General features: G+C 43.5%; 1 protein-coding gene across 8 annotated transcripts in view; it reads left to right on the top strand.

Annotated features, from left to right (window-relative positions):
• The window catches only part of RNF144B (ring finger protein 144B), a 160,025-nt gene that overhangs the window by 134,240 nt on the left and 13,175 nt on the right, over positions 1-12,610 (top strand). For 5 of the 8 annotated variants that reach the window (XM_069563335.1, XM_069563334.1, XM_069563331.1 and 2 more), the window contains exons 5-6: positions 4,724-4,928; positions 6,957-7,101. In XM_069563335.1, the coding sequence (XP_069419436.1) occupies positions 4,724-4,928; positions 6,957-7,101 (350 nt within the window). Of the gene's footprint in view, positions 1-4,723; positions 4,929-6,956; positions 7,102-11,413; positions 11,504-12,610 lie in introns of all 8 variants that reach the window. The other 3 variants (XM_069563328.1, XM_069563329.1, XM_069563327.1) reach the window with 1 other exon arrangement.

Below are 12,610 nucleotides of genomic sequence, written 5' to 3'. Positions count from 1 at the left end.
TGGGAAATCTGAGGGTCTGAAATTTAGTTTTTGAAAACTAAAAACAATTACTGGGGTCAGACGTGGTCTTTAGGTTTCATGGCAGTTTTATTTTCTTGGAATGTTTTTATGTCCTAATAATTGTCAGAGTACAGAAGTACAAAATAGTTTTAAATAGCATTTCCTGCCTTGCGTAATTTACATGAGCAAGCAGAATCTGAAGATCAAATAGTCCTGAGGCTTTACTTCAGTAATCAATTCTAATTTTCATAAGTAAATTCCAGTTCGTCTATGACTTCATCTGTCTCTGCTGTGAGTCTGCTACTCTCAATCACTTTTAAATCATGTTCATATTAACGTATTGGAGGCACTATTCTCTTTTTCTAGATTTCTGAGCTTTGGTTCATCTCAAAGCTACAGAAAGCTTTCATTACTGCTGATACAGAAGAAATTAGTTGAATATGCATCAGTTCCTTTTTTTTTTTTTTCTCCTATCTTTGGAATAGAAATTGGAAGGAGGAAGAAACTGAACCTTAAATGTTTTGGATAATGTGCATTTTGTTTATCTGCATACTAACTGTGTTTCCTGAGCCAAAAGCCAGGAGGTAGAACTGCACTCATAGTAGTAGTAATAAAGTGTTTTAGAAAGTCCTGCATTAGCCCTGGGGGCTCTCCTTCCCTTCAGACTCCCCTCAGATAATTGGTGTGGAGGAGAAAGGGAGGGAAGACGGTGTTTCCTCACGTGACAGTGCTTTGGCCACCACCTGCTGCCCATTAATCTGTTCCTTTTTGGCTTGGGTTCTGGGAAGTCCTGTTAGCTGCCAGGGCTGCCAATGTCTGATGCTTCTTCAGCGTTTTTCTCTTTTCTACTAGCCTGGCTTCTCGGGCCTATTTGAACCGCAAGGTATGTGAAGCAAAATGAAGCTCGTATTGGAATTATAATAATTTTTAAAAAAGCAAAACAGCCCTTTTAGCTTCTACTGACTTTTCTCTATCGTTGCTGCTCTTCTGGGAGTCCAGCTGAAGGACCATCTGAAGGGCAGGTGGTGGGTTGCACTCAGGTACCCTTTCAGTGTAACCTGGCCAGACTGGTACGTGCAGATCCCCGTCCCATTGTGGGATGCTCTTCTCCAAGAGACTCAGAGGTGCCCTAGACAAATGTCTATCTCTGGAGAGTTGTGTCTTTTCTCTGGAAATAGCTCAATGCAGGGCTGAACAATATAGCGCCTTAACACTGTCAGTTATCGCTATTTTCTGTGGCTCCGACTCTCCCCTTGCTTCTTTCTTTAGAGACATTTTTTCTTTTTTTTTGATATGGACATTTTAAAAGTCTTTTTATTGAATTTGTTACAATACTGTTGCTGTTTAATGTCTGGGTTTTTTTGGCCATAAGGCATGTAGGATCTTAGCTCCCCCATTAGGGATCAAACCCACACCTCCTGCATTGGAAGGCGAAGTCTTAACCGCTGGACCACCAGGGAAGTACCTGCTCTTGCTCTTTCGTGCTGGACTGTGTGTTGTAGCTGCACTGTATACCGAGGCCCTTTTGTTAATAGGAGTTTGTTAAATCTTAATTGCTCCTCTATTTATTGTTTCTGCTTCTGTCATGCCACCCAGATACCTAACATAGTAAGTTGGTAGAAACAAGTCAGAACATCTGCCAAATAATTTTAATTGATTAGAGCTTTGAAGACAAGTTGCCCAGTTGAACCTTTTAAGGTGATCAGTCAGTTCAGTTCAGTTGCTCAGTCATGTTTGATGCTTTGCGACCCCATGAACCCAGCATGCCAGGCCTCCCTGTCCATCACCAGCTCCCGGAGTCCACCCAGACCCATGTCCATCGAGTCGGTGATGCCATCCAATCATCTCGTCCTCTGTCGTCCCCTTCTTCTCCTGCCCTCACTCTTTCCCAGCAGCAGAGTCTTTTCAAATAAGTCAGCTCTTCACATCAGGTGGCCAAAGTACTGGAGTTTCAGCTTCAGCATCAGTCCTTCCAATGAACACCCAGGACTGATCTCCTTTAGGATGGACTGGTTGGATCTCCTTGCAGTCCAAGGGACTCTCAAGAGTCTTCTCCAACATCACAGTTCAAAAGCATCAATTCTTCAGTGCTCAGCTTTCTCTTTAGTCCAACTCTCACATCCGTACATGACCACTGGAAAAACCGTAGCCTTGACTAGACAGACCTTTGTTGGCAAAGTAATGTCTCTGCTTTTCAATATGCTATCTAGGTTAGTCATAAGTTCCTTCCAAGGAGTAAGCGTCTTTTAATTTCATGGCTGTAGTCACCATCTGCAGTGATTTTGGAGCCCAGAAAAATAAAGTCTGACACTGTTTCCACTGTTTCCCCATCTATTTGCCATGAAGTGATGGGACCAGATGCTATGATCTTAGTCTTCTGAATGTTGAGCTTTAAGCCAACTTTTTTTATTCTCCTCTTTCACTTTCATCAAGAGGCTTTTTAGTCCTTCTTCACTTTCTGCCATAAGGGTGGTGTCATCTGCATATCTGAGGTTATTGATATTTCTCCTGGCAATCTTGATTCCAGCTTGTGCTTCTTCCAGCCCAGGGTTTCTCATGAGGTACTCTGCATAGAAGTTAAATAAGCAGGGTGACAATATATAACCTTGACGTACTCCTTTTCCTATTTGGAACCAATCTGTTGTTCTATGTCCAGTTCTAACTAGAGATGCTCTAAACTTTATGAAAGTGAAAGTATTAGTCACTCAGTTGTGTTCGACTCTTGGTGAGCCCATGGACTGTAGCCCACCAGGTTCCTCTGTCCATGGAATTCTCCAGGCCAGAGTACTGGAGTGGGTAGCCGTTTCTCCTCCAGGGGATCTTCCCAACCCAGGAATCTAACCTGGGTCTTCTGCATTGCAGGCAGATTCTTTACTGTCTGAGTCACCAGAGAAGCCCAATAATATGTCTTAATTTTCCTTTCCTCACCCTCCTTTGTCATCAAACTTTTGGAAGACCTATGATTTGGAATGGTAAGTAGATATTTAATGTGGGAATCCTGAGTGCTAAGTTACATATCAGACTTCATTTCTTTGGGCTTTGTGTTTGTGAAGTAGTAAAGAGTTTGGAGAAAAAAATATATAAATGGTGTGGAAATCAAAGTTCAAGATCTTGGAGCCATATGTGTATCAGTGTCCCCTTGACTTTCTCATCAGCCTGTCCTCAAATATTAGGGATCTTAGAGGGGTTCATTCCTCTTAGAGTCTGAAGATGTGTTAACCTTAGGGTTCTTCTTTTTTCTGATTTCACCTGACCTATCATTTTCCAACTCCTGCCCTCCAGAATTATTGGATAAGAAGATATATTTAAGGATGTTATTTTTGAATGAAAACCTGTAATAAGCATGGGTCCAATTGTTGCATTTTCTGAGGAAATATTATTGGAGACAGTGTTTCCTAGAGGATTTCAGTCTTTTTCCCTCCATACTGAATTTGTAAGAGTATTACCTTAAACATTAAGCTCCTACTTAATACCTTCATTTCATTTTTGCACTACTCTTTGGATTTGTTTGTGTTCTCATGGAAATTCCAAGAATCACAAGCCTTAAGTGATTTGAAACTAGAATCTCACCAGTTCAAAATTTGCAAAATATGCTAGTTCAGAGAAAAACGGGCTCCTCTGCTTCTTACATCATTTCCCACATGATATTTTCCACCGAAAGTTTATGTTATGTGACAAGAATATGGACTGTTATTGACTAGAAAATGGAAGGTGGAATAAGATTTGTAAACACTCACACAGGAAGACAGTTGTCCACCCACAAACCTTACTTTCTTTTCCGCATGCCACAGGGGTCTAGCCAATGTAGTGTGTGATCATTTTATGGCCTGTGGAGGTCCCTACCCTCTGTTTCTAGAATGTGTGGGTCTTTTACAAACTGTCCCTCAGTAGCACATTGCCAGGGCAGCAGAAGATCCAGACTGACAGCGAATCTGACTTCTTGGCTGAGCCTCACTAGACACTGTTTCATCACTACCCTGTTTGGCTCTTCTTTAATTTCTCTCTAAACAACAGAAGCAGCCTCACTACCTATCTCTCAGTGCCTGAAAGGACAAAATCTTTTATGAACTTTTTTTCTTTTGCTTTGGTTGGTTCCTCATGTCCTTATTTTCCTCCAAGATAGTACCCAAAATAATTGAGGAAGAGACTTGAGATGTTTGCCTGTTTAGAGTGCTGAACTGTTAGAAATATTCTGAAAAAGTTGTGTGTTTTGATTAGTGAGAAGGCTCCTTCTCTTGTTCATAAGGGCAATGATGACCTATTCCATGAGCACCTACTTTGAGAAGTAGGGCAGGGCTGGGTGACCTGGATCCACTGTACAGGTCTGGATCCACTCTAACCTTTCAGTATGGCGCTTAGTCACCCAGTCGTGTCTGATCTTTGGCGACCCCGTGGACTGGGGCCTGCCAGGCTCCTCTGTCCATGGGATTTTTTCAGGCGAGAATACTGGAGCGGGTTGCCATTTCCTCCTCCAAACTTTAAATGTAATATGTCTTAATTTTCCCTTTCTTTCCCTCCTTTATCATCACACTTTTAAATGACCTGTGATATAGAATGGTTCTGGATCCACTGTGAAGACCTCTGATAGAAATCATTGCCCTTGTTTGTACTGAGCATCTATGAATGTTGACCTATAAAAAAGAATCAACAGAAGGCAGAAAGGAAAGCTCAAGCTTGAATGGAAGACAGATAGACCATTGTGTTTTCTTTCTTTCCTCTTTAGAAGTCCACCTGGACCCCTGCAGAACGTGGTGTCCCGTCGCAGACTGTCAGACAGTGTGCCCCGTCGCAACAAGTGACCCAGGACAGCCTGTGCTGGTGGAGTGCCCTTCCTGCCACCTGAAGTTCTGCTCGTGCTGCAAGGATGCTTGGCATGCAGAAGTCTCCTGCAGGGACAGTCAGCCCGGCATCCTGCCAACAGAGAATGGGTAAGGAAGGAACCTTGATCTTTGGGATCATTCACCTGTGTTCCTAGAAATCTGTTGCTTGGAGAAAGAGCCATATTGTGATGAAATGTCTAGGAGTTCTTTACCTGCAAGGCTTTCCCGAGAAGTGTCTCAGAATGGGTACATTATTAACTAAGAATCACCAAATCAGCAGGTCTAAAGGGATTTTAGTTAATTACCCCCGAACAACCTTCCAGGTACATTAGAGTTAGTCTCTATGTGTTTTGATTTCTCTTTAGGTAGGAGGCTATGGTCCCCTGGTTCTCTGTATGTAGGAAGTCATAGCTTTTGTCCACAGCCATTTGCTTAGGTACCATAACTGCCTACAATTAATACACCTCATTCTTGCTTGTGAAGAGGTGAAGAAATGATTTTCTTAGCTGACTCAATTGCCAGCTCATGGGGTGAGCCAGTCATATTAAAAGAAATAGCAATAGAAACAACAGCCCTTCAGGGTAGTATACTGCTAAAATTCATGCTTACTAAAGGAAAAGAGCTTATCTTTCGATATTTTATGCTCTGAAAAAAAAAAAAACAATAGTGAGGTTGAGAATTTGCTATGATGAGAAGCAATTCACTCTGTACCTTGCAGAACAGAGGGTATTTATTTATGGCAGCAGCAAAGCCCAGAGTGAGAGAACTTTGTGTTTGATCCCTTGCTTTGCTTGAGGCTACGGCTGTTTTGCATCAGCAAGAACAGAAATAACAGTGTTGGCCAGTTGGCTTAATCACTCAGCATCCTTGAAGAATGGAGGGCCATTCTCCAGGAACAGAAATGCTCCTTGGTGTGACGCTGTGTTTGAGTCGCAGAGCAAACACATCAAGGGGAGAAAAAGAGCTAGCGCATGTGGCAGGCATGTGCCCACTTAACCAGGACCAGGCACATTTTCACTGCCACCCAGCCAGGTCTCCAGGAATCACAAGACAGTGTGAAGATCCCAGAGGAGAGACAGAGTTCTGACATTGCCGCTGGTATCTTTGTGACTTTATGCAAGTCACTCAGCCTCTATGAGTCTGAAAATGAAAAAGTGAAAGTCACTCAGTCGTGTCCGACTCTTTGAGACCCCATGGACTATATAGTCCGTGGAATTCTCCAGGCCAGAATACTGGAGTGGGTAGCCGTTCCCTTCTTCAGGGGATCTTCCCAACCCAGGGATTGAAGTCTATTGCTCTATTAAAAAAAAAAAGAAAATGGGAGGAATGAAAATGGTGGCTGTCTCACTGCTTTATAGGGTTATTATGAGCATGGAATCCAATCATAGGTTTGACCACACTTTGTGAACCTGATGTCTTCATGTGCTGAGTGGTGGTTTTGATGAATAGTAGCTAAAATGCAATCCAGGCCTGGCTCACGCAGGCCACCCTCCACCTCAGTTCTACTTATTTTCTCTGCTCCTTGGGCCTGTAAGCTTTGCTGGCCTGTTCATCTATCCGAAGCAGGTCTTTTCAGTGATATAGGGCATTTATTTGACAGTATTGATGACTGACTCCCTCCCATCCCCATCCGTTTGTTTTTTTGCACAGATCGTTGTATAGACGATCTCTGCCCCTATTGGGTCCTGAGCTGGTTTTTCCACCGCCTGGCAGACTTCTTGTACTTTTTAGTCAGACAGCGTGTGCTCAGAGAAGGAAAGACTAATTTGGCAAAACAATGGATTCAATCAGCTATGGAAAATACAATTATGTAATTCACTCAAAGCTAAAGATAAATAAATTAAGGTTCTTTGTTTTATCTGAACAAGGAATAATCTGCACTGCGCCTGTTTTTACCCCCACCCTGTTCCTGGGACATGAAGTTAAGTACAGACAGCAACGAGTTCACTCCCTACTTATCAGGAGCCCTGAGAATTCAGTGGATGACCACAAAGTTGAGTCTAGAAGAGCATCATTTGGCTGTTTAATTATATTCAGCCCACTTTACCCATAGCTCTGATTGGTGGTCCTTGATTTTTAAAATCACTCAGCATTCTTGATCCTTAAACTATAATTTCTCATTCATTTCTTTTCTAGGACCCTCTTTGGGACGGAGGCAGAAGCCCCCATTAAGCAGTGCCCAGTGTGCCGGGTTTATATTGAGCGCAACGAAGGCTGTGCTCAGATGATGTGTAAGAACTGCAAACACACATTTTGCTGGTACTGCCTTCAGAACCTGGACGTAAGTGCAGCCCAGAAGGGTCTCCCCGTGTATCCTCCTCCGTCCTGTGTCTATGCGACAGCCCATACCTGATGGACTTCAGAGAAAGTTATTTTTCCTTAATGAAACATCCTGAGTCTGCTATTTCACATGCACGTCTCTGATTACTTTAAGTGTGTCGTCCTACCTTTAAAGGCAAACTTTTGTTTTAGGGACATTTCCAGCTTTGGGGGCATTGTCTCATTCTGTTGTATAAAGGATCATTAGCGTAGTAGTTTGATTTTGCTCTTGTAACGAGTTACCACAGACTTGTGGCCTAAAGCAACACAGATGTATTATCATTAGTTCCGTCCATTGGTCATCTGACATGGGTCTCCCTGGATGAAAATCAAGTTGTCTTGGGACTGTGTTCTTTCTGGTGACTCTTGGAGAGGATCTATTTCTTTGTTTATTTCAGCTTCTAGAGGCTGCCTACATTCCTTGGCTATGGCCCCTTTTTCCATCTTTAGAGGCAACAGCATCACATCTTCCTGAGCCTTCTTCCATAGTCTTAGCTTCCAGAGCCATTCCCTCTGACTGAGGGAGAAAACGTCTCTGTCTTTGAGGACCCATGTAATTAGATCGTGCCCTTCTGGATAATAAGGGCTAATCACCGCCCCCCCCCACCCCCGCCACCCATCTCAAGGTCTTTAATCACACTTGCAAAATCCCTTCGGCCATGTAAGGTAACACATTCACATGTTTTGGGGAATAGACCATTGGCATCTTTAGGGGAGATCCACTGAGTAGGAAATAGTAACCCACTCCAGTGTTCTTGCCTGGAAAATTCCATGGACAGAAGAGCCTGGGCTACAGCCCATGAGGTTGCAAAGAACACGACTGAGCAACTGAGCATAGCACGGCACGTTTTTAGGGGATCAGTTATTCTGCCTGTCACAATTAGATTGCTTTTTTCTTCTTTAATTTAAGGAGAAAAGCCATTTGGATGGGTAGCATCTCTTAATTACTATTTCGTTCATGAGTGTGACAGCAAGATTGTTACTGCTCTCCCAGGGTTCCCTTCTCACATAGGGATCTGCTCTAATTGTTCTTTTCCCCGCTGTTTGTGAGGTATGTCTTCTCAAGTTCAGGTCCAGTTCCATTCAGTCCAGTGCTGAGGCTAATGGAAACCTCAGAGTTAAAAGGTAATGTGAAGAATTGGTGAGAATTCTGTTGTTTTCAATTCTAGTGTTTTACAGTTTGTGGTGACATGTTCCCTTTAGATATCCCCTATTTTGGCAGTTTGTTTATAGTTATTCCCTGTTTTGGCAATTTGGACCTTTAAAATATGTTCATATCGGTGTAAGCCCTCAGTCATGGTTGGATGGGTGGCTATTCTTTTCGCAATTTTTTGTCTTAATTGCTTGAAAGTCTCTCAGTTGTGTTTGACTCTTTGTGCCCCATGGACTATACAGTCCATGGAATTCTCCAGGCCAGAATATTGGAGTGGGTAGCCTTTCTCTCCTCCAGGGAATCTTCCCAACTCAGGGATTGAACCCAGGTCTCCTGCATTGCGGGTGGATTCTTTACCAGCTGAGCCACAAGGGAAACCCTTTAATTGCTTTGTTTGCTTCAATTCAATTTGTGTTGATCTTTAGTATTATACATACTCAGTGAGTGCAGTTGGAGAAGGCAATGGCACTCTACTCCAGTACTCTTGCCTGGAAAATCCCATGGACAGAGGAGCCTGGTAGGCTGCAGTCCATGGGGTCGCTAAGAGTCAGACACGACTGAATGACTTCACTTTCACTTGTCACTTTCATGCATTGGAGAAGGAAATGACAACCCACTCCAGTGTCCTTGCCTGGAGAATCCCAGGGACAGAGGAGCCTGGTGGGCTGCCGTCTATGGGGTCGCACAGAGTCGGACACGACTGAAGTGACTTAGCAGCAGCAGCAGCAGCAGTGAGTGCAGTTAGCATGGCCTGCATGCTGGCCACCACATGCCTGGTTTTTAACTAAAAATTAGGTAAGTTATGTAGGCTGACATCTATGAGTAAGAATCTTAATCAGCTTGATGTCAGGGTTTCAGGAAGGCATATGCGTTGGGGAGGAGAAATTTGACCTTTTAGACTCTAGAATCTCCATGACTCAGGTTGACAGACAGGTGTTCATTCCATTAAAAAATGTGATTTATTATAACCCCTTGAATTACAATTAAGTTTTAATTATAATAATGTTTGATATTTGAGACATCTCCTAATTCCAGACGAGTGATACTCCGGATGAGGGTATGACTCCTGATTGTGTACCCCTCATGCTTTACAAATGAAACAAATCCCTTTTTTTCCCCTTCAGGTTTAACCAGCATATTAATAGGATTCACATCCACGAGGAGGTTGAGCCCATGAGGTTCTCTTTAGGAGGCAAGAGCCTAGGGGAATAAATATGTGGGCCAGATCGCTCCATCCTTTGGCTGAAATGTGTGCTGGGTGTGGTGTTGCAGAGAACACAGTGTTGTCACTGGGACTGTTCTGGTGCTCGAGGTGAAATGGTATAGACATGAGGTTGCTAGATATACAGCATCGTCTGGTCATTGTGTTTTGAGGTCTCATTTTCTTGGATTTTAGCCAGGGACTGTTGGCTTGGGGGTCACGATGCGTTTCTGTAGCCAAGTGTTCCATGTCAGATGATGGTGTTGGTCTTTGTTTATAGGGAAGTTTTAGAGTGTCGGTCTAGGGGAAGGGGGATTGTCCACAAGCCAAGCCTGAGACCAACACCAAAAAGAGTGGTTTTGAGTTTTGCTGTGGGGAGTTGGGTTTTTTCCCACCTTGATTCTCATCTCCACTGTTTCAGAGGATAAGATGGTCTTTATCCTCTGCTTTGGGATCCTCAGAGACTTATCCCCTTCGGGTCTATCTTCTCTCTCCTATGACTTCAGCTTCCATTCCCTGCTCTCTAACCTACCCACGGACTCAGTTATGTCTCATTTAAAAACAAGTAACACTTTTCTCAAGCCTGCAGCTTTCCCTTGCTGCCGTTCTGTTTCTCTCCTTCCTTTAGAAGCCAAGCCTCAAAAGAGCCAAGCTCTTTTGAGTAATCACCTCTAGCTGTTGACACTCCAGTCATTGCAGTGACTCAGATCGCCAGATAATGACTGTGTTTTCTCAAGGCCTTGACAGATTCCTTTTGGGTAAAATCCAATGGATACTTTAGCCCTCACCTTACCTGGATTCTCTGCTGCCTTTGACATCTTGATCACCTCCGTTCCAGTGAGACCATCTCCTCTGATTTCCTTTCTGGCCAATGGTCAATTTCCTTTCCAGGTTCTTCCTTGGTGTACTCTTTTGTTTTCTCCCGAATTCATGTAGAATAGTCACTTTATTAGTCAAAGTTATCCGGAGAGACAGAACCAGTAGAATAGATAGGTGGGTAGATAGATAGATTGATTCCTGGGGATTTAGCATAAGGGATTTTTTCACATGGTAATAATGGAGGCTGAGAACTCCCATGAGCAACTGTCATGAGCTGGTTGACCCAGGAAAACCAGTGGTGTCCTTCAAAGCTCAGAGAGCCAGAGAACAATGTTGTATATTCCAGTTCAAGTCTGAATCCCTGAGAAACAGAAGTGCTAAGGGCAAGAGAAGATCCGTATTGGTTAGGGAGACAGGTATTCCCCTTGGCCTGCTCTTAAATATGTGTGTTCTATACCCTCTCCCTGGGTAGTCTTATCTACTTCTGTGGATTCTTTGGCCCAAGGACACTGTTTCCCAAGTCTTCTTCCCAGAAATCCATATCTGTGTAATCAGCTGCCTTTTGAACAGCACTGCTTGCATGTCTCAAGTTCAACACGTCCAAACTGTGGCCGTCGTCTTCCCAACAAAATCCTTCTCTGTGTGATCCCTTCCCTCATCAAAGTCCCTGCCTCCTACCCAGTGCTTCTTCCTCATCTGGGGTTTCTTCTCCCTGGTTCCCCATCCCGTTAGTTACCTACATAATTCTGCATGACTGTATTTAACCTCTTGTCTGTCTCAGCCACTGGCGTGTTAAAAAGAAGACAGCCTTTTAGCTGTCTCCTTCAAGGTCCTTTCATTCCATACTGCACTTCTACTAGAGTTACCTTTCAAAGATAATCAGTCAGGTTGTTAATCTTATTTAGAATCAATAAAGAGTCTCGGGGACTATAATGTGTTTTCATGCAATGATTTATAAAACTGCTATCATCTAAGAATTGTCACTCGGGAGTTCTTAGAGGCCATCATTAATTTTATCCACTGAGGTGATTTGATGGGCTCAGTACCCATCTTTACATTCAAAAACTGTGTGTTTACCAAAACCTTTGTCTTTGTTTTCAGAATGACATTTTCCTCAGACACTATGACAGAGGGCCGTGTAGGAATAAGCTCGGCCACTCGAGAGCCTCAGTGATGTGGAACCGAACGCAGGTACCCTGACCTTAGAGGGAGCATAAGAGAAGCCAGGCTTTGAATGGGTTGAAAAGCCCCCTCTGTTCCCTTCTTACGCATCCAAGCCTGAGAGGTTCTGGGGAACTTCTGGCCGTGAAGTTAATCCGTGAGCCCAGTCTCCTAGAGAAGTGGAGAGTCAGGGTGACAGAAAGACAAGAATCAGATTGGCCCAAAAGTTCGTTCAGGTTTTTCTGTTAGTACCTTATGGAAAAAACTCCAGCAGAATAAGGGCAAAGCCGAAAGCTCATTCCTCCTGAAAAAATCTGGTAGAGTGAATTCCCTAGAGCCCTTTGAGGCATGTTTGCTATGAAAGGCAGAGGTCTTAAAATCCCATGAGCTGTGTTGGGGCTTGGAAACCTCTGTACATACTGTTGTGTGTTTACATGGCAGGTTCAAAGGGAGTCCTGATTTATTTTTAAGAGTTTTTCATGTTCCTTTTGAGGAAGTTGGTGTTCATAGCCTAGTAGCCATTATTAACATCCCTCTGAGGATGTTAACATTTCCTCTGAGACTGTTGAGGAAACAAGTAGAAAGGCCGCCAACACCAACAGTTCGTGATCCCACTGAGCTTGCGCCAGAGCCTGTTAGCATTTGGTTTGTCCTTGCCATCTCCCTGGTTTATATCCAGTTTAGACCATTGCTGGACACTGGATGCAAGGTCTCATAATTGTAACTGCTTCATGTGCCTGAGATGGTGTCTTAGTTCAAGCCGCTGTAACAAATGACCATAGCATGGAAGACTCAAACCACAAATTTATTTCTTACGGTTCTAAAGACTGAAAGTCTGAGATTCCGGTGCCAGTGTTGTTGGGTTGTGATGAGAACACTCGTTGTGGCTTATAGATGGCGTTCTTCTCATTGTGTCCTCACATGGCAGAGAGTAGAGAAGAAACCAGCTCTCTTGTGCGTCTTCTTATAAGGGCGCTAATCCTGTCATGAGGACTCTACCTTCATATCCTAATTACTTACCAAGGTTCCCATTTCCACACATCCTCCTCCTCTTAGAGATTAGAGTTTCAATCTATGCAATTTTGGCAGGGGGCAAGAACAGTCCGCAGCTGACGGTGGAGTATATACACAGGAAGA

Source organism: Ovis canadensis, chromosome 20, assembly GCF_042477335.2.
Source record: "Ovis canadensis isolate MfBH-ARS-UI-01 breed Bighorn chromosome 20, ARS-UI_OviCan_v2, whole genome shotgun sequence".
Lineage (NCBI taxonomy): Eukaryota > Metazoa > Chordata > Mammalia > Artiodactyla > Bovidae > Ovis > Ovis canadensis.
The sequence above is the reverse complement of the archived record's forward strand: the minus strand, read 5'-3'. Positions and strand labels throughout refer to the sequence as shown.